This window comes from Culex pipiens, chromosome 3, assembly GCF_016801865.2.
Source record: "Culex pipiens pallens isolate TS chromosome 3, TS_CPP_V2, whole genome shotgun sequence".
Classification (NCBI taxonomy): Eukaryota; Metazoa; Arthropoda; class Insecta; order Diptera; family Culicidae; genus Culex; species Culex pipiens.
The window spans coordinates 124,933,460-124,954,341 of record NC_068939.1 but is presented as its reverse complement, the minus strand read 5'-3'; the positions used below and the strand labels follow the sequence as shown (position 1 = coordinate 124,954,341).

Genomic DNA, 20,882 nt, shown 5'->3' with positions numbered 1-20,882 from the left:
TTTTGCCTTTTTGCAGCAGAGAGCGGAGAGAACTGTCACTTTTGAAACTTCATTATTTTTCGAGTTTTCGTTGCGTGCGGTTGATTTTTCGCGTTTTCTTCTGGCAGTGTGGACGGGGCGACGACGACGCATCAGCAGTTTGGAAAATTAAAGATTTTTCCCCTTTCACCACTCCAAGATGGATTCTCTGCTGCAGAACTACAACAGCGACGACGAGGATTCCGCTCCGGAACGGGTAATTTCGGGGGGGAATGTTGTGGTTTGATTTGCGATCGGTCGGGAATAAGACGCAGGGGGAATCCGCCCCGGTGGTCTCACTGTTTACGTTTTCACTCAACAAAAAAAAAGTGGGTTTGGCGTAGCGCTACTTCCGTAAAAGGAAGCAAATGCGGCGGCGACCGAGCTGAGGTTTTGAAAAATCGATATTTGCAAGCTAGTGAAATATGTTGATGCTACTTGGGAAACACTTTCGAAGTTGCTTTGAAACATTATGAATTTGGATTGAAATCAAAGAAAACAGATGAAAATAAATATTTCCTCATGTTTATGTGTGAAACGAGAGAAATTTTTTGACACTCAACCAATGCGTTTCTATTTTGGTAATTTTTGTCGACAGAAAAAATAATACGTAACACGTTCTTCCCCCGGGAATGGTTTAGATTTGATAATCGAAATGAAATTTGTAATGCTCCAGTTATCAACAACTCAATACCAATATCGAAAACTAAAGGGCTGGATCAAATCACCAACAGTATCGTGATGAAACATAAAATTAAATAAAAATTTTAAATCTGGTGGCTCATCCGGATACCCGGATGGATATCCAATGGTCGTAGCATTGAATACACAGATTATTGTTCCGTAAGGTTTTGTAGCCGAATATTATTCACGTACCTATTTTCTTTAAAATTCCTGTTTGATCTGTTGCTAGTTTCATGCCTCCAAGGTGGTTAAACTCGAACATTTGTTATTTTTGTATTTCCAGACAGTAACCGGATTTGAATATCTGCATTGACATGTTAACTCCCTACAACCCAACCCCGCATATTATTTTAAGTAAAAAAGTATCCAGTAATTTTTGTAGTATGCCAGACTATGCCTCTATGCAATTGTTTTTACAATTCAAATAATAATGGTGCCATTCTATAGCAGAAAATGTGAAAAATAAGCAGAAAATTTGAAAAAGTGGCTGTAAAAACATGAAAAAATTATAAAGGCAAAATCTTGACTTTTTTTTGATAAGGTCCTATAAACAAATGTAAACATTGAGTGTATCCCGCTTACTCCGATGGACTTTGACATAAGGTGTGAAAGGGATACACTCAATGTTTACATTTGTTTATAGGACCTTATCAAAAAAAAGTCAAGAAATGTAATAAAAGGAGGTGGTAGCATACTCCAAATACTACCCAAAAAAAAAAAATATAAACTAAACAAGATACATGCAAATTAAAATACTAAAAACTAACAAAACAAGAAAAACATCGAACAAGAAAAAAAAATCGTAGCTTTTGGTGTATTCCATGGTTTGCGAGAAACCATGTTTCGTTATTTTTTTTTTCTGATCTTGAATCTTTTTGAAACAAATTTATATTACATTTTTGTACTTTTCGGAAAAGGTTTTTCCAATGATTTTTAGGCTTGATTTAAATTTCAACGTCATTGTTTTTTATCAAACAAATTGGCTAATCACCGAATTCCGGAAATCATTTTTATTTATATTTTTTTTTTATTTGGCTCAAACTTTTTGGGGGCCTTTCCTTTGACCAAAGTAGCTAGAGGTGGGCAAAACCGCTATTTTTTAGGAGCCGCTCATTTTCACTCGCTCATAAAAAAGCGGCTCTTTTGAACGGCTCTTTCGCTCTTTTCAAAATAATGATGAAATTAAACATGTTTTTCATAGGATTGTTATAAATATTCTGAAAAAAAAATCTTCAAAACCAGGACCTATCGCTTGCAAATAGGTTTTGGCGGTACCTATGTTGAAATTTCTACCCAGAGAGCACCCAGACTTGAATCCTAGAAAGATGCTTTTAATTGCTTTTATTTCTGCTAGAAAATAACAAAAGCTAATATTTTATTTTGAGAAAGTATTCTGCGAACTGCGTATAGAGTTATCTACGTGCGCATGTATTGCGTGTACGTACATGAAAAAGATTGAGGTTACAATTTGTACCGGCCAGCAAAACAAAAGTTGCGCTAGTGTGCGTGAGATCGGCCTTAGATAACTCTATTGCGAATTGCGAGAAAGTATTCTGCGAACTCTTTTCTCCCATCTGGTTCAATCGATTTAGTCAATGAATTCCAAAGTTCATCCTGGCAAGAGATTTGACGAGAAAATTGCAATAGATCCCCCAACGAAATAATTCGATTCAGCTATCAAAATGTCGGGAAATAACCCGTCTTTAATTTGCCTTTTCTCCTAAAGTTCTTGAAAAAGTACACCGAGCGATAATTTAGACAAATTTGGCCTTAATTTACAAGAATTGATTTTTTTAACCCTCTCCCGCCCATGGTTACTCCAGAGCACCAAAACTTTGAACTCAAATATCTCGGAACTGACACAACTTTTCATGGTGCTTTAAGTTGCAGGTGTTCATGTAGAATGTATACTAACATCTCCCCAAATTTCATCAAATTTGGTTAAGCACAAGCAAAGTTACAGTGTGAAATGTAAACAAAAATGGGCCAATTTTAGGGAAATAAATAAGACCTGTTTTCGAAAGCCCGTAAAAATTACCAAACATAAAATTTTATGAAACAAAAAATGTTTTGCTATCATTTGAACCTTGGACAAGAACTCCTGTGATTAACATTGTGAGTTTGGACCGGTTTTGAGTGTTTTTCAACCTTTTTCATTTGGTGCACCAGAGCACCACCTAGGCATATGAGCAACTAAATATTTAGGAGCACTTTTTCTAAATTACAGAAAAACCTTATTTTTTATCAAAACAAAAGTTTATAAACGTTTTGACTATTCATAAACAAGACAAAACATTGTTATAAGACCGATGGTTTTATTATTTTCCTCATTTTTCAAGAAAATAGTTGTTTGTGGGTTTTGAATGAGCCAATCAAAGAAACTTGAAAATGCAGAGATTTTAGAATTTGTAATTCATACTTCAGAAATATGGTCTTACAGCAAAGAATAAGTAGTTTTAACACATTTCGAAGCATTTTCAAACAACTCAACCAATAGATTTGAAGAAAACTATATTTTGTGATTTAAAAAAAAGTTGCTCATCTTCCTGATGGTGCTCTGGTGCACCACTTCAAATTCAACTTTTTTTGCACCAATTCGAAGTTTGTGGGTCAAAGTAAAGTATTTCCTGCATTATTGTACCAAAATTTAGCCATTTACTATTTACTGCATATAAGCAGAGATATGCCCAATTTCCTGAAATAAATATTGCCTTTCTCCAAAATTTCTTAATTTAATTGCCTTTCACATGATGGGCACTGCCTACTGAGTTTTATAATGAATGCTATAGAATAATATTCATGAATTTCGTCAAAACTTGATATAATTTTTATGTTTCAAAAAAATATTATCATCATAAAAAATATCTTAGTAGGCAGTGCCCATCATGTGAAAGGTAATTAAATTAAGAAATTTTGGAGAAAGGCACTATTTATTTCAGAAAATTGGGCATATCTCTGCTTATATTGAACCAAAACTGATACTTTTTTATGGAACTTGTTCAGAAAACTGTTCTACACAATGTGATTGATTCTAAAATGTGTTATAATGTAATGGTGTAATGTGGCAGAGGATGGAAAAAATAATTTTCTGAGCCTATTGGATAATAAACAGCTTATTAATTAAGTAGTCTATGTTTTGCATTGTTTAATGCTCAAATTCGTAGGTGGGCAATGTGTTGCTGTATTTTTATGACTAATTTTACAAAGAAAAGATTTACTTTCGGTCGTTTCGGGGTTTCCAGCTTGGATTTTGAGGTAATTTCAAAGAAAGCTAGAAATCTGGAAAATTTGGTTCGAATTTTTTTTAGTGGAGGTCAAATATTGGTCAAATATAGTTGGTTAGAGTCTCCTAGGCATCCTATTCATAATAAATTTGAGTGATACCAACATGAATGCACCGATTTTCTGTGACTTTTTTTGAACAAATATCCCATAAAATCGAAAAATAATCTTCAATTAAAAAAAAGTTACTCTAGACCCCCCGACGAAATATTTCGGTATGTGTGTGTGTGTGTGTGCAACCAACCAAACGGGACCACGCGGCCGCTTCTTACAAATTGAGTTATTTCCATGTATTTTTAGACCTACATTCTATACATGCAAATAACTCGCATAGGCATTTGGAAGGTGTTAGCTCTGCCGAGCTTCGGTGACCCATTTCTACGCTGGCTAGCCGAGCGCGAGGTACCTCAGCTTTTATCGACAAGCCCCGCCCTAAAGAACGTTTGCATCAATCGGATTCAAACGTTATTTAGAACTTCCGAGCCCTTGTCAAATGGACAAAAGCCCAGCGTGTATATAGTTTGTAGTAATAGTATTCCTAATTCTACCAATCCAAAGGACGGGGGATCGAACCCCACCTCGAGCGACTTTAATTTTTCGTTCTTATTCAGTATTTCAAGTATTCCTAAGTCTTAAACTTTCTCGTTGGGAGCAGATGGGCATCGAACCCAGGACCATTCGCTTACAAAGCGAACACCGTAACCAGTCAGCCACGGCCGCTCCCTCTCCCGACGAAATATTTCGGTATACCCCTAAAATCTTGGTCGATTTGGTATCTTGGAGAAAAGTTCAGTATTACGCCCTTTTAGAATGTTATTCCTAATTCCAAAATTTGCAAATGTTTTTTTTTTTGGATCAACAAATTTCACAAATTTTTCGTTTTTCAACATTGAAAATTAGTTGCTGAGTGCGGCTCTCAGGAATTATTATCATTCTGCTGCGATCGTATCCCTCACTTGCGAATATCGCAGAGGACCCTTATAGAGCTGTATGACGTTTCGCGTACACACACTAGCGCACCATTTGATTTTGCTGGCCGGACAAAATTTAACCTCAATCTTTTTCGTGTACGTACACGCAATACACGCGCACGTAGATAACTCTATTAAGCTTGAAATGATGTCATATCCGGTTAACATGCTTGATTTCGTACATGAATAAGTCACGTGGTTGCAAAAACATTGAAATAAGCAAAGCATGCTCGGGATGTAATGCCAGTGTTGAAAAAATCAAGTTAATTTAAAAATCAGTAAACTAAATTACGTGTACTTTTTAAACATACTTTTTAAATTTTAAACATGATTTAAATATTTTTTTCGAAAATTCTTAATTTTGTTAAAACAATGTCAAAAGATGGCATTTTTGGCCAACTTTGAAAAATATTTGCAACGGCCTTATGGGTAACATAAACATCACGTGAACACTTTTCAAGAAAATTACTACTAGTAAACTGCCCATGTTCACATAAATGTCCCATATGCAAAAACAGCAAGCTGAGAAAAACGCATTTGAAGATTGTCCCACACATAAGGCTACGTGTTAAGTTTTCACGAAAAAACTGGATTTCCTCCTGATTTCCAGAACAAAGTACTGGATGTGATATGCTCTTTTGAAAGAGCACACGATTTTGAACCAAACTGCATCAATAACTCAAAAGTGATAAAAATGGATATGGGACATTTATGCGATCATGGGCAGTAAACACGTGTTTGAGAAATTGGCTTGAAATGTCAAGTTTCGGAATGTGATATGTATGAGTAGCATTTTATTGATTCAATGGTGGATTCTTACTGAAAACATTCTTAAATGGCTAATGATTTGAAACACTTTTGATAAAGTTTGCAACAATTCATCTGCTCGAAACAAACATGATCACGTACCTGCCTTTCTTTGCATATTAGTTCTGAGAATTTTGATTCATCTCAGAAATATAATAACAATAACCAGCTAACAACATGCATTGAAGGGCAGCCGAAACCCCTCACCCACACCAACCACACCTCTCTTCCCCCTTTACCAACCACGAACCAAAGTGCCACATAATAATACCATTTGCTGTCTGCCCACATACATCCTGAATAGTCGACCCTTCCATTTAGGATTCCACACCGGTGAAGAAAGTTCGCCCCAGCACCTCCACCACCAACAAGTCGTCAGCTCGACGGGAAGAGCCCTCTGCTGCCAGTGGCAGTGGTAGCAAGAAGCGCAAATCGTCCCACCACGATGAGTACGACGAAAAGGCCAAGAAGCGAACTACTGCCCCGGCCGGTGGAGACGACAAGAAGCGGCAGTCCGCCAAGGACGAGGACACCAAGAGGCGACCCAAAAAGGTAAATATTTTACTCTCGTTTTGATTAAGTTTTCAAACCATAGCAAAAAAAAACAAACTTCCCTTTTTCGGCGTGGTTTTGGGAATTCGTCGTTAGGATTGTCTCAGTCTTTGTTGCTTGAACAGGAAATAAGGGCGATCGATTCCCACGGGTCGCTATTTCTGCGAATGGTCTCTCCACTTGCGGAAATCGTCGACCGTTGGATTCGATACCGGCCACGTTGTTCGCCGTCATGCGGTCGTTTTGCTTACTTCTGTTTCGTAAAAAAAAAAACTGATGGTCAAATTGCGTTCGCCCCACCCCCAACTCTCTCCCAACAAAATCAATCTTTTACAAAAAAAAAACTGCCAATTTCCTCGAATAATCTGACACTTGTTATGTCGTTCAAAGAAATCCATTTTAATATGAAAAAAGCAAAAAAAAAAAAGTTCATACCAAGTGAAAAGTGTGTGCCCCAACCCCTTAAAAAAAACGTAAAGTCTCACCCAGAACAAAAAAAAAACGTACCTCACAAGTACCCCCCCGAAAGTGAGCGGCAACTCAACACCCCTGGAAGGAGACGCCCGAAATGTCCGCGCGATGGCGATTGGCGGCCGTTCAACTCAACTGCATGATCTCAAACACGGGTAATATAATTTAATACCACCCTCTTCTCCGTGTATAGAAAACACACAAAAACAAAGACGACCGTGTTTCCCACGAAGGAAACGGTGGCGTAAGTATTGTTCAAGGGTCATATTAATTTTCACTATATGATAATGTAGTTTATAAGAATTACAATGAAACAATAACAAGTGAGTGCCGAGAGTGATAGCCTGAGAACAACATACGACCGAAATCGTTGACCTAAAATCATACAACACTCAGCTGGGTAAACGAATCCCATAGAAATACCTAAAGGAGGTATTAGACTATGACAAACAAACTCGCATTTTTGACAGTTTGCCTGCATTTGTTTGCAGAAACGTCAGCCTGCATACATTTTGATTTGTTTGCGAATTTGCGTACACTTATTTGACCCCAGGGCATAACAAACTGTAAGTCTAGGTTTCAACATGTGGATGAAAAAAGTATTTGAAAGTGCATTTTACACGCGTCCAGTTGCTTTCCAATCATTAGTTTTCAGAATATCCATGTATTGATGGAATTTTTTTCGCGAAAAAAAATTGGTATTTCATGAAAATTTAAAATGTCTTCAAAGGAGTTCAAACATGCTAAATATGATTATAAACGCAGGAAAAATAATTTTAACTGGTTTTCGGTTGATTAAACTTTAATTTTCATTAAAATTTTGAAGTTTAAAAAAAATATTTGTTTTGCCCCCTGATTACTCAGACAGACATTCAAAGGGGGGCCTCATAAACTATGAAAAATATTTGCAACGTTCTAAGTTTCAAAATATATAAAAAAATATACTCAAATTGTTCAAAAAATACCGTATTTTTTCGAAAGTTCTCAAAGTTTCCAAATTTTCAATATGAGTATCAGATGAACCAAAATTGTGTATGTTTGTTCACCTTATTAGAGGTATATTTTGTAAAATTTTAGTATTTTACAAAAAAGCAAAAAAATTGACTGTTTATACAGCAATTCCTTTTGAAAAGAGCCTAAACCGAAAAAAAGTTCTCCGATCGGATTCAACTGGGGTTCCTTGGTCAAAATAATAAGACCCGTATTTTTTGTTCGCCCGTTAGGGTGTACCTACACCGTGCTAGGGTGGTCCTAAAAATTGCAATTCTCGTCATTTTTAGCAAAAACAACATTTTTCAGAAAATCATAACTCCACGCCATTTCAATCGATTTTAGTTGTCTTGGACGCAAATTAAAGGTGGTAAGTTGGTCTTTCTAGGAAAAATAGTCTTGTTCGCGCGCAGTCACCCTGTGCGCAACGGACGGTGTTGGTGCGGCGTCCTATCCCCCGCACGAGCAGCTGTCAAACTCGCCGTCGCCCGTCGCTGCCAACTTGATCGACACAAAAACCCCGCTCACAGCGGAAGTAACCACACACACAACACTCTCAGAACAGCCGTCGGCCAGAGCAGTCGACAAAACACGTTTCGCTACAAATAAAATTAGATTTAGTCGAGAGTAGAAAAATACAGTCCACTTTTATTTAAATCCAGTGCGCCGCGTTTCATTCGCATGTTCCACTGCTCCCCGCGACTAACATTGGACCTTCTCAGCCGGATAAAAAGTGAACCGCGAAATGGAACCGCTTCGAAAGCGTCGCGATGTGCTCTTTTCGCGAGTGAAGTGGGAGCAGTCGAACATTAGTGCGTTGGAGAAAAGAAAGCCTCCGATCGGAGAGCTGCAGGAACGCCTGCACAAGTTGACGGACCTCAGTGACCAGTTTGACAAAGTGCAAAGTGATCTGGAAGAACTGACGGAAGGAATCACCGAGATAACCTCAATTTTCAATCACCGCATGGAATTTGAGGATGTCTACTACGAGGTGAAAGCTGGCTACATCCGGATGCTGGACGAACAGCAGCCTCCTCGTGGAACCAGCGAAGGGACCGTCGTGGATGCCAAGGACGAACTGCGGGATGCCATGAAGCTGCTGCTCGAAGCACAGGCTCAGGCCCAGAGCACCATGTCGCAACTGGCTGGCCAAACTGGCATGGTCGCACGTTCCCGTCCAATCGACGAAGCTCACGGTTCCGGAGCCCAGGTTCCGCTCGAGGTGCGCCTGCCGTTCATCACACTGCCGATGTTCTCTGGCGACCGGAAGCAGTGGGCGTCCTTCAAGGACCTGTTCGTGAGCTGCATCCACAACCGGAACCTCAACAACTCCGTTAAACTTCACTACCTGAAGTCCCACCTGGAAGGAGAGGCCGCGACGAAGGTGAACTCGTTCCGGATCACCGACGGAAACTACGATGAGGTGTGGGAGCTGCTCACCGAGTTCTACGATAAGAAGAAATACACCGTCGCGGCGCTCGTCAAGGAGTTCGTCGACCAGCCGCCGGTGGCAGCACCGTCGCTCGCAGGACTCCGGAAAATCGTCTCCACATCGGATGAAGTCGTGCGGCAGCTCAAGGCTCTCGGCGCACAGTACGAGGCCCGCGACCCGTGGCTAATCCACCTGGTGTTGGAAAAACTCGACCGTGAAACTCGCTCGTTGTGGGCTCAAAAGCTAGTCGACCTGGAATTTCCTAGCTTCAACGAGTTCGCAACGTTCCTCGAGCGAAGATGCGATGCCCTGGAGACTTGCGCATCCTACTCCAAGAAGGCAGCTGACACGACCACGAAGAAGGAGCAGGAGCGGAAGGTGGATCAACGAAAGACCGCTCCGTCAACCAAGGCGATCCAGAGTTTCCACGCGAACACCCAGCCAACCTGCCCAAAGTGCTCCGAAGCTCACACCATCTACCAGTGTGCCAGCTTCAGGGAGCTGCCAGCAAGCGATTGACGAGAGTTGGTGGAGCGAGCTAAGCTCTGCTTCAATTGCCTCAAGTCGACCCACGGAGTGAAAAGCTGCACGTCAGGATCGTGCAGGAACTGCAAACAGAAGCACCACACGCTGCTCTGCACGGGTGATGCCAGCTCCGCCTCGAACTCCGGGCAGCCCCGCGACCAACCAGCAGCTGAAAAGAAGCAGCCACCTACGAAGGTGGACACGACGAAGCAAGCGGATTCGGTGGCATCTTATGTCACGGATCTCCGGACCAGCCGTTCAGTGAACTTCATGAGTTTGCTGCCTACGGCTGTCGTCAAAGTGATGGGGAGAAACAACGTCTTCCACGAAGTGCGGGCAATGGTCGACTCTGCCTGCATGAACTCGCTGATCAGCAAACAAGCCTTCGAACGTCTTGGCCTGGAACGGCGCAACGCCAGCATTCTCGTGAGCGGCATCACCGACGGGAAGCCCAGCAAGACAACCGGAGCAGTGACGCTGCAGATCGCATCGCGATTCGACGACCGTGTCGTCATCGTGGTGGATGCACTCATCCTGAACAACCTGGTTCCGGATCAGCCGAGTCAGCAGTTCAACGTCGACACGAATGCCTTGGCCGAGGCGCCGCTCGCAGACCCGAGCTTCAACCAGCGTGGAAAGATCGACCTCTTGCTGGGAATCGAGGTCTTCTTCTCCATTCTTGAACCGGGCAAGCTGTTCGACGGTCGAGGTACGCCCATCGCACAGAACTCCATCTTCGGCTACCTGGTCGGTGGCCAGTTCGACACATCGCATGCCGCCGAGGGCCGTGCGGTGTTGGGGCTCACAACTACAATGAACCTGGACCAGACTCTACGGAAGTTCTGGGAAGTGGAGGAGGTGCCCAAAGCCATGCAGTACACTCCGGACGAGCAGCGCGCTGCCGAGCATTTCCACTCCACACTCTCTCGCAACGAAGCTGGGCGATACGTGGTTCGCCTTCCCTTCGACAGTGCCAAGCCGCAGCTCGGCGAATCGGCTACCGCTGCCATCCGGCGGTTCAAGGCCATGGAACGAAAGTTTAGCCTCGACAGTGAGCTACAACAGAACTACAAGCAGTTCATGACCGAGTACCTGGCGCTCGGACATATGGAGAAGGTGCCGCCTTGCGAGGTGGCAGTCGCACCGGAGAAATCGTTCTACCTCCCGCATCACGGCGTCTGGAAGGTGGACAGCAAGACGACGAAACTCCGCGTCGTGTTCGACGCCTCGAGCAAGACTGCTTCCGGGGTGTCCCTGAACGACCGCCTGCTAGTGGGGCCGAACGTGAACGAGCCACTCTTCAACGTGTTCACCCGCTGGCGCACCTACAAGTTTGCCTTTTGCGCTGACGTCGAGAAAATGTATCGGCAAGTGCTCGTCGACAGAGAAGATGCCGATTACCAGCGAATCGTGTGGCGTGAAAGTCCGGAGCAACCTCTGGAACACTACCGCTTGCTGACCGTCACCTACGGAACAGCGAGTGCGGCGTACCAAGCCATGGCGGCCTTGCGGCAGGTCGCTGAGGACAACAAGGAGCAACATCCGCTGGCAGCCGAGCGGATCCCTCTGAACTTCTACGTCGACGATCTGCTCTCCGGGGCAGACTCGATCGACGACGCCAAGAACCTGCGCAACGAAATCACCCACGTCCTGGAGAGTGGTGGTTTTGTCCTGCGAAAGTGGAGCTCGAACGAACCGCAGCTGCTGGAGTGCGGTGCAGAACAAGACGAGTCCATTCCGTTCAAGCTACCCCAAGAAGAAGACGCCGTCAAGGCCCTGGGAATCAAGTGGACCCCCCAGGAGGACGCGTTCAGCTTCGACCTCAACTTCGACATCGACAGTGCCAACACCAAGCGCCAGCTTCTGTCCGACTCGTCGAAGTTCTTCGACCCATTCGGTTGGATCGCACCTGTGACCATCCGGATGAAGATCCTTTTCCAACACCTGTGGCTCTACGACCTAAGTTGGGACGATCCACTCCCAGCCTTCATCCTGGGAGAGTGGATTGCGCTGAAGGAATCGCTACACCACCTCAGACGAATTCGGATCAAGCGCTGGATTCCACACTCTGGAGGGAAGCTGCAACTCCACGGGTTCTGCGACGCCTCCGAGGCTGCGTACGCAGCTGTGATCTACGCCCGCACGGTCGCCGAAGACGGCACAGTCGAAATCAACCTCGTCGTCGCCAAAACCAGAGTCGCACCCATTCAACAAATCTCCCTGCCACGCCTGGAGCTGCTGGCGGCCGAGTTGCTGGTGGACCTGAAGGTGAAGGTGCTGGAATCGTTCACGCACTTGGAGGTCGAGCTAGTGGCGTGGAGCGACTCGCAGATCGTGCTACACTGGCTCTCGTCGCTGCCGAGGAAGTGGAAAACGTTCGTGGCCAACCGCACGTCCAAGATTCTGCAGTTTCTGCCGCGCAAGCACTGGCTCCACGTGTCGTCCAAGAACAACCCGGCCGACTGCGCGTCCCGGGGAATCACGCCGCTTGAGCTGCTGATGCACCCCCTGTTTTACGGCCCCAGCTGGCTGAAAGAGATCAAGGATTACTGGCGCATTGAACCACTGGGCGAGGTCGAAGAGGATGAGCTGCTGGAGATGCGGACTACGATCACCTGCCTGTTCGTGAGCGCCGTGCCGCCGCCCTGGTGCGACCACGAAACGCTGACTTTCCTGCTCAACCGCTACTCTGATCTGGCTCACATTCGGCGCATCTTGTGCTGGATCAACCGTCTGCGGCTCAACTCTCTGGCTCGTCGCACCAACGCGCCCAAGCTGGAAGGACCGCTGACGCCGAAGGAGATCAACGACGCTTGCTTGCAACTGGCGCGAGCGGCTCAACACGACAGCTTCCAGACGGAAATCGATTGCCTGGTCAAGAACGCACCGCTTCCAGGCAACAGCAAGCTCAAGGCTTTGTTTCCGTTCGTCGACGCAGATGGCACTCTGCGGGTTGGTGGCCGACTCCAGAACTCCAACCAGCCGTACGACGTGCGCCATCCTGTGATCATCCCGAAAGAGCACCGGTACACGAACCTGCTGCTGTCAGAAGTCCACCTTCGCAACCTGCACGCAGGGCCAACTCTGATAATCGCCACACTCAACCAAAGATATTGGATCGTTGGTTGCCAAACGGTGGTGCGTGGCTACGTTGCGAACTGCACGCGCTGCTGCAGAATGAAGGCGAAAACCGCGACGCAGCTGATGGGAAGCCTGCCTTCCGTACGGACGAACCCGGCTCGTCCTTTCGTGCACTGTGGTGTGGACTTCGCGGGTCCAATCCTCGTCCGCACCTCCAACCTTCGGACGGCCAAGACAGTGAAAGGCTACGTCGCTGTCTTCGTTTGCCTCGCGACCAAGGCAGTGCACCTAGAAGCCGTCTCCGACCTGTCCACGAGCGCGTTCTTGGCCGCCCTCAAGCGCATGTTCGCCCGTCGTGGGATAAGCAGCGTGGGTCTCGTGGCGCAGGGGTAGCGGCTTCAGCTGCCGATCCCGATGATGCTTTGAGACGCGGGTTCGATTCCCGCCTTATCCACTGAGCTTCTATCGGATGGTGAAGTAAAACGTCGGTCCCGGTTTCTCCTGTCTCGTCAGAGGCGCTGGAGCAGAAATCCCACGTTAGAGGAAGGCCATGCCCCGGGGGGCGTAGTGCCAATAGTTTCGTTTTTTTTCGTTTCGGGATAAGCAGCGAGATCTGGTCCGACCACGGAACCAACTTCGTGGGCGCGGACCGACACATCCGAGAGCACCTGCAGTCACCTGAGTTCAACAGAGCTGTCAACCAGTACCTGTCGGACCTCAAGGTGAAGTGGACGTTCATCACTCCATCCGCCCCCCACATGGGAGGAATCTGGGAAGCGGCGGTGAAGAGTATGAAGAAGCACCTCCGAGTGGTGCTCGGGAACACGGCGCTGACGTACGAGGACCTTTCGACCGTCTTGACGCAGATCGAGGCGTGCTTGAACTCGCGTCCCTTGTGCCAGCTCTCTGCGTCGCCCGATTTGTACGAGGCCCTCACGCCGGGCCACTTTATCATCAACCAGCCGCTCAACCTGCTGCCGGAACCGGACATCAGCCACATCAAGGAAGGCCTTTTGGACAAGTGGCAACGGATTCAGCGCCACGTCGACGAGATCTGGGCACGCTGGCGTGACGAGTACGTGGCCACCCTCCAACCGCGGAACAAGTGGCAAACGGTGCAGCAGAATCTGGATCCGGGACAGCTGGTCCTGATCAAGAACGAGAACACGCCACCTGCGGCCTGGGAGCTCGCAAGGATCGTCGCAGCACATCCGGACCCGTACGGCGTCGTTCGCAACGTCACCGTGCGCAGAGGAGAGAAGGAGTATCAGCGGCCGGTGCACAAGCTGGTCCCGCTTCCGATGGATTGAGGCATCCGCCTCAAGGGCCGGGAGGATGTTCGCGCGCAGTCACCCTGTGCGCAACGGACGGTGTTGGTGCGGCGTCCTATCCCCCGCACGAGCAGCTGTCAAACTCGCCGTCGCCCGTCGCTGCCAACTTGATCGACACAAAAACCCCGCTCACAGCGGAAGTAACCACACACACAACACTCTCAGAACAGCCGTCGGCCAGAGCAGTCGACAAAACACGTTTCGCTACAAATAAAATTAGAATTAGTTCAAGAGAGAGAAAAATACAGTCCACTTTTGATTTAATCCAGTGCGCCGCGTTTCATTCGCATGTTCCACTGCTCCCCGCGACTAACAAGTCTTAAGACCGAAAAATCTAGCCCAACATTTAAAAAGGTCGAATGAAACTTTAAAATGCCGTTTTGACGGTGTCTGGACCAAAGAGCCTTTGTCTGAAAATATTTTTATCGGATTCCTTGGACAATTTTACGTAACACACTCAAAAATAGGAGATGTTCATTAACAGGAAAAATACGGGTCTAATTATTTTGGCCAAGGAACCCCCAGAAAAACTTTGAGTCCGATCGGACAACTTTTTTTTCGTTTAAGGCTCTTTTCAAATGAAATTGCTGTATACTGAGAAACTTACCACATTTTCAAAAAATATATTATCAGTAGAAGCATTGAAAATTTATCAAGACATGGTTGAATTACGTCGATTTTAGAGAGATTTTAAAAATGAGGTATCATCCATTATCGCCGATAGAATTATCAAAAAATCGTTATCATTTTTAATTTAATTACTAAATATGCTGATGTCAAAAAGTGAAACAATCGTTTCGGATCTTTTGAATAAAAGTATTTTAAAAAGTTTATAATTTTCAAATATTAAACTTCATTTTCAAAACATATGAGAAAAAAGAATCACAGATTAAATAAAACAAAATGTTATTTTTTTACAAATTTCAATGAATTTATGAAAAAAAAGGGTCTCCTACGAAAGGCCGAATCTCAAAAGGCCAAATCCCGAAAGGCCGAAATTCAAAAGGCCGAATTACTCAAAAGGCAGAATTCTCATAAGGCCGAATCCCAAAAGGCCGAATGCTCAAAAGGCCGAATCTCATAAGGCAAACCGCGCCCAAAAAGGCGGAAACGCATTCCAAACTTCGTTTGTAATGTGTTTCCGCCTTTTTGGGCGCGGTTTGCAATTATTATTATTTTAAACCATAGTTATGTAATAAACATTGGTTTCAAAATAAAGAGACATAACTTTCTAGCATTGCTGCTAAATAAATTTTAAAATATTATATTTATTTACCACAAAAAAATTGTAATTAGTTGAATTCATTTACTTAGTGACGAATGATCAAATTTCGGTTATCGTTACCATAATTTTACAACAACAAGATTGAAAATCTTTTGAAATGCTTTAATTCATTCTACTCTACTAATTTTAAGCATAAAAAAAATATGATCGCACGCAGAAAAATATTTTGTAGAATCAGCTTGTACGAGGTTTGATTCAACAAAAATTTTGTTGAATATAATCAACGCCGATTTTGCATTGAAACAAAACTTGTTTTTTTCAATTCCACAAAAATATTTTGTTGTTTTGAAAAAGTAGCTTTGACGTTTAGCGTTGATTCAACAAAAATCTTGATTTCAAATCAACAAAACGTTTTGTTGATTCAAATATGCCTTATTTTTCTGCGTGCGGTAAAGATAAACAGAATGTACTCATTATGTACTTATTTCGCTTAAAATTATAAAAAAAGAACACAGATCGTTAGTTTACTGTATCTTTGAACATCAAAATCAAAGAGAATCTTGAAAATATGAAGAAAATTCTGAATTCCATAATCATTCTGCCTTTCGAGACATTCGGCCTTTTGAGACGATTTGCCTTCTGAGCAAAAGACAAAATTCGGCCTTTTGAATTTCGGCCTTCCGAGATTCTGCCTTTTGAGTTTCGGCCTTCCGAGATTCTGCCTTTTGAGTTTCGGCCTTTTGAGGCAATCCCAAAAATATTCTAATGTTTTTACCCTTTTCTAATCTGCGGCCCAAAACTTCCAATTTGTAAAAAATAAAAATTAAATTGCCTTTAATTGATTAAAAATGCATATATAAACATTTAACAATGTGTCCTTAATCGTTACAATCAACTCTGCAATTTTTTTAAAATAAAAAAATATTTTTAAAGCAATAACTATTTTTATTTTAGCCTAAGACTGCTGCAAAAATTTTTAAGAGTTGATGTCGTTTACTGTCTACTCACTCTTGGCACCACTCAGTAAACATATCACGATTTTTTCCGTGATACCATCTTACTACTTCCCCTCAACTCAACAGTCACACCCCACTAGCCACCCTTAACCCGCTTTCGCGGCCACTTGCCTCACTTGTTCTCCTTCCAGAAACGTTCGCGCTCTTCCTCCAGCTCGTCATCTTCGTCTTCTTCGTCCTCTTCCTCGTCATCCTCGTCCGGGTCTTCGGGCTCCTCCTCGGGCAGTTCCGATTCCGGAGATTCGAGCAGCAGCAGCTCCAGCTCCAGCAGCCGCGGCCACAACCGTCGCTCGAAGCAGCAGCATCGCTCCTCGAAAAAGAATTCAAAGTCGAAGGTCAAGGTGACCACCACTCCGGAAAAGGCGAGCAAGTCGTCGAGCTCGAAGCAGAAAGTGGCCCCGAAGGTGATATCCTTGTCGCCATCGCCGGATCGTCGGTCGGAGTCCAAGCATGAGGTTTGTGGGATTTTGGGGTTTTGTTGGAGGTGGGTTGTTGAACTAATTTGTGTGTGTTGGTTTTGTTGCAGAGTTCTTCGAAGGACAAGAAGAAAAGTCCGGAGAAGCGTCGCGATCGGAGCAGTTCGCGCGATCGTTACGAAAGCAAGCGCAAGGACAAAGAGCATCGCAGTCGGAGCGATCGCGAGTACCGGGAGAAGGATCGTTCTTCGAAGCACGACCGCGATGATCGTCGCAGCGATCGGGACAAGCGTGACAAGTACTCGAGTAGCTCGAGCAGCCGGTACAAGGACGATCGCCGGACGGACAAGTACGAGCGAAGCCGCGACCACAAGCGTGACTACGACAGCAAGGATCGTCGCTACCGGCGGTCCTCGTCGCGTGACCGCAAGCGCAAATCCAGTCCGGAACGTAGCAGCCGGAGGAGGTCGCGCTCGAGGAGCAAGTCTCCAGCGGCGATGCCACCGGCCAAGCCGCACTACATGCCGAATCCCCCGGGAGTCGGGCTTCTGCCAACGCCGTTGATGCCGATTCCAACGGGCCCACTTCCCCTCATCAACCCAACCGCGCACATTCAACCGCTGATGAGCCTAAACCTAGGTCCCGTCGAGTTGCCAACGAGACCCGGCACGACCATCGGAGGTGGCCTTCCGATCGACGCGACCACCGCCGCTCTCTCGCGCAGTTCCCTCATCCGAAGCAACGTTAAAGCGGCCCAACTCGAAAAGATGGGCATCGACGTGCTGCAGCAAAGCAAGAAGGCAACCGAATCGGTCCCCCTTCCCTCGTACTACAACCCGGGCGTGGTCAACCCCGTGCGCTACGCCGACCAGGTCCAGAAGCGGAAGCTCCTCTGGAGCCACAAAACCCCCGAAAGCAAGGACGTCTCCTCCAACATCAGCAAGTGGGAACAGGCCAAATTCTCCCAGGACAAGGACGGCAAGGTGGCCTCCAAGTTCCTGCGCCTCATGGGCGTCAAGGACGGCCAAAAGGGACCGGGGGAGGCCACAAAATCCGACACCGCGACAAGCAGCGCTGGCGGCGCCGCTGCCTCCGCCTCCAGCTCCTCCGCCTCCGGTGGGGACAGTATTAAAAAGCAGGAGGAACTCTTCTCCACGATGGAGCAGCAGTACGAGGTGGCCCGGCAGGTGACGCACACGATGCGGGGCGTTGGGCTGGGTTTCAGTTCGCAGCCGCGGACGTTCTAGAGACGCGGGAGCGCAAGGAAATAATATGCAGGTAGAAATTGTTTGAGTAGCGAGCGAGCGGGATTCACAACTGATTTCGGTTTTGGCGCAAGATTGATAGTTTGTATCGTTAGTTTCGTGTGAAATACGTGCGCGCTGATGCACTCCTGCGTGGAATCTTACACGTTGCAGGTGTAACGAGGGGGCGCAGGAAAAGGTCGAAAATAATAATAATATTATATGGTATGAATAAGCAGATTGTATTGGTATTCTCGTGAAAATATCCGAAAGCCTTCATCAAATTAAATTACCTATATCAATATATTTTTCTTTCTTTTTTGTTACCGTAAAACGGGGTGACTTTGATAGGTTGTCGCAAAACAAAGAGTACAATTAAAATACGTACGGAATGGTTTAGAATCATACTGACCGTGGTTGAGAAAAGTACCTCAAGAAGAACTTTTCATAAAATTTTGAAAAGTTTAAAAAGTTAGTAAACTATAGTTAGGGAAATGTTGATGAAAGTCATTATTTTAAACTTCTCAAAGTGTCATGATTTTCTCAATGAACATGATTTTGAATCGGTAAACGAAATGCATTTTCGGATTCATTGGACATTTTTCCACTACGAGAAGGTTAAATAAGTTTATAAATAATAAATACTATGTATTTTTGAAACACAATTTAAAACAATCTCCAAATTTATAGGCAATTTCAGTTGAACAATATAAAATGTGAAAACTTGTGATTCGTTCTTCGAATTCAGTATAAAATGCAATATAAATCAATAATTTTATAAACAAAACGAGTTTAAAAAATTTCAGGCAAAATTCCGACTTTTTAACAATTTTACCTAAAATTTAAATGTATTTTGTTAAAAAGCTTATAAACTTAGTTAACTAAATATAAACATTGATTTTTTTCTTAAAAACTATATCAGCTACTTTAGTGATGGTACTTTTAACGTACAAATAAAGTTTGAACATTTAAATATGATTTAAACAAGAAAAACTATGACTATCAAGAATTTTTGACGTAACTATTTTTCTAAACACTATTGAAAAACCTTTTTTTTCCAAAATAGTGCATGGACTTTGTGTGGCCTATCCCAGTACATGTTTTAAAAATAATAAACTTGAGAAAAACCTTACGTGTTGGAAAATATTCCAAAAACAAAGATAAAGCTTATTTTTCTGAGTACAATGACCCTTTGTACGACCACAAATAGTTTAAAATGGATTTTCAAATCAATTTTGAAAAATTAACCTCGCGGTCCTTCTTGACAGAAAAACTCCTACTTGACAGCTCGTTCCAAAGGGACCATAGTTAATCCATCGAAAAAATGTTGTCCTGTCAAAAAAAAATTGCATTAAAAGGGTGCACAGCAACGAAGGAAGTTGTTGTCTTCTTATACCAAAATTGTCAAACTTACGGACCCAATCCTGCAATATTGGGAATGTAAAATTAATCAAACTTTGTTGTAAATTACTTTGTGGGCCGTACTTTAGGGGATGAATAAAAAAATATTTCGATAGTACCCGTAGTTTTGAAGATACTAAAATGTCTGTTACAAAAATCTGGGTGCAAAAGCTCTGGTTGATGTGCACCGTTAAAATGAAAAAAAGTGATCAGAAATGGTTTTTAATCGTGCTTTTTACCGTTGTAGGGGGAGGGGGGCAGAATGGCCCGCCTAATTAAAATGCGCCAAAAACCATAGAAAAACATGAAAACTTATGAATTCAGTGTAGTAGGCTTATGCTTTGGGATGTTCCCTTCAATGTTATATACTTGGTTGATGAAATTTTTTAGCTTAAAACTGTTTTTGAGCCACTTTAAAAAAAAAAATTTTTCGACTTTTTTTCCAGGGTGCGGGGCAGAATGGGCCACCTTAGAAAACAAGCCATTTTGTCTAATACAACGTTGAAGGGAGATAAGAAATGACTTAAGGTACCTTTCTAACATAGTTTCCATGAAGTTAGACCACTTTAATAAAAATAGTCACTTATCAAAACAAAATTTTTGAAAATAGTGTTAATATGTTGAAAAAGGACACTATTTTTACAAATAATCATCAAAACAACTAAAAAATCAACTAATGTTGCATTAAACGTGATTTGTGAAGCTACCAGGAGTGAAATAATCCATTTAATCCAAATTTCATAACTTTTGATTGTTTTTATAAGGCAGGATAAGGGTGGTCCATTCTGCCCCCAAGTGGATTTTAATTTAACACTTCCATCACCAAGTCTCTAAATGATTTTAAGGTTCCGTTGTTGTTTTTATACCTTGGTAGTAACATCTAGTAACGTTATAAGCATTGAGCAAACTTTTCAAACAATCCAGTAGCGTAGTTTTGTCAATAAATTTACATTTTTGCTCATTATTCGAAAAATACAATGAATTCAAACGTCGTTTTCGATATGGTGAAGTTATTTGACGTCCTTTATAAGACCCTTGCCTTACAATTGGTCTAAATCCATTCTAAAGCCCAAAACAAGGGTGGCCCATTCTGCCCCCCTGGTCCATTCTGCCCCCCCCTGCCCCTACATAAAAATTAACATAGGGCTTTAGTACCCAACAAACCCAACGGAAACAAAATTGAATTTTCTCCCGAAAAAGTTGTTTGTATTTTTAATAGTTTCTTATTAGTTTCTTAAAAATTCCCAATTGTTTCTTCATCATCTTCATAAAGAGACTTTAATCTTGTGAATCATATTTCAAACTTTTCTCAAACATATAGACGTTAGGATTTAACAAAAATGATTATTGGGGCTTGTTCCAGTGGACGTAATGTGCAAAAATCCCAAATGTGAGCTTAATTGAACGTAACAGAAGCTGGTTCTCCACTTTTGAAT

The 20,882-nt window shown here is 43.8% G+C and overlaps 1 protein-coding gene across 2 annotated transcripts; it reads left to right on the top strand.

The window, feature by feature from the left end:
* The first annotated feature begins 44 nt into the window (after positions 1 to 44).
* Positions 45 to 18,283, top strand: LOC120412978 (arginine/serine-rich coiled-coil protein 2). 2 transcript variants are annotated; one of them, XM_039573627.2, is made up of 5 exons: positions 45 to 235; positions 6,084 to 6,314; positions 6,979 to 7,029; positions 16,517 to 16,840; positions 16,912 to 18,283. In XM_039573627.2, the coding sequence occupies exons 1-5, from the start codon at positions 179 to 181 to the stop codon at positions 18,046 to 18,048; spliced, it is 1,800 nt and encodes a 599-aa protein (XP_039429561.1). In that variant the 5' UTR covers positions 45 to 178; the 3' UTR covers positions 18,049 to 18,283. The 2 variants fall into 2 exon arrangements, with proteins under 2 accessions (XP_039429561.1, XP_039429562.1); XM_039573628.2 differs by lacking the exon at positions 6,979 to 7,029 and having other exon boundaries at positions 47 to 235.
* The last annotated feature ends 2,599 nt before the right edge of the window (positions 18,284 to 20,882 follow it).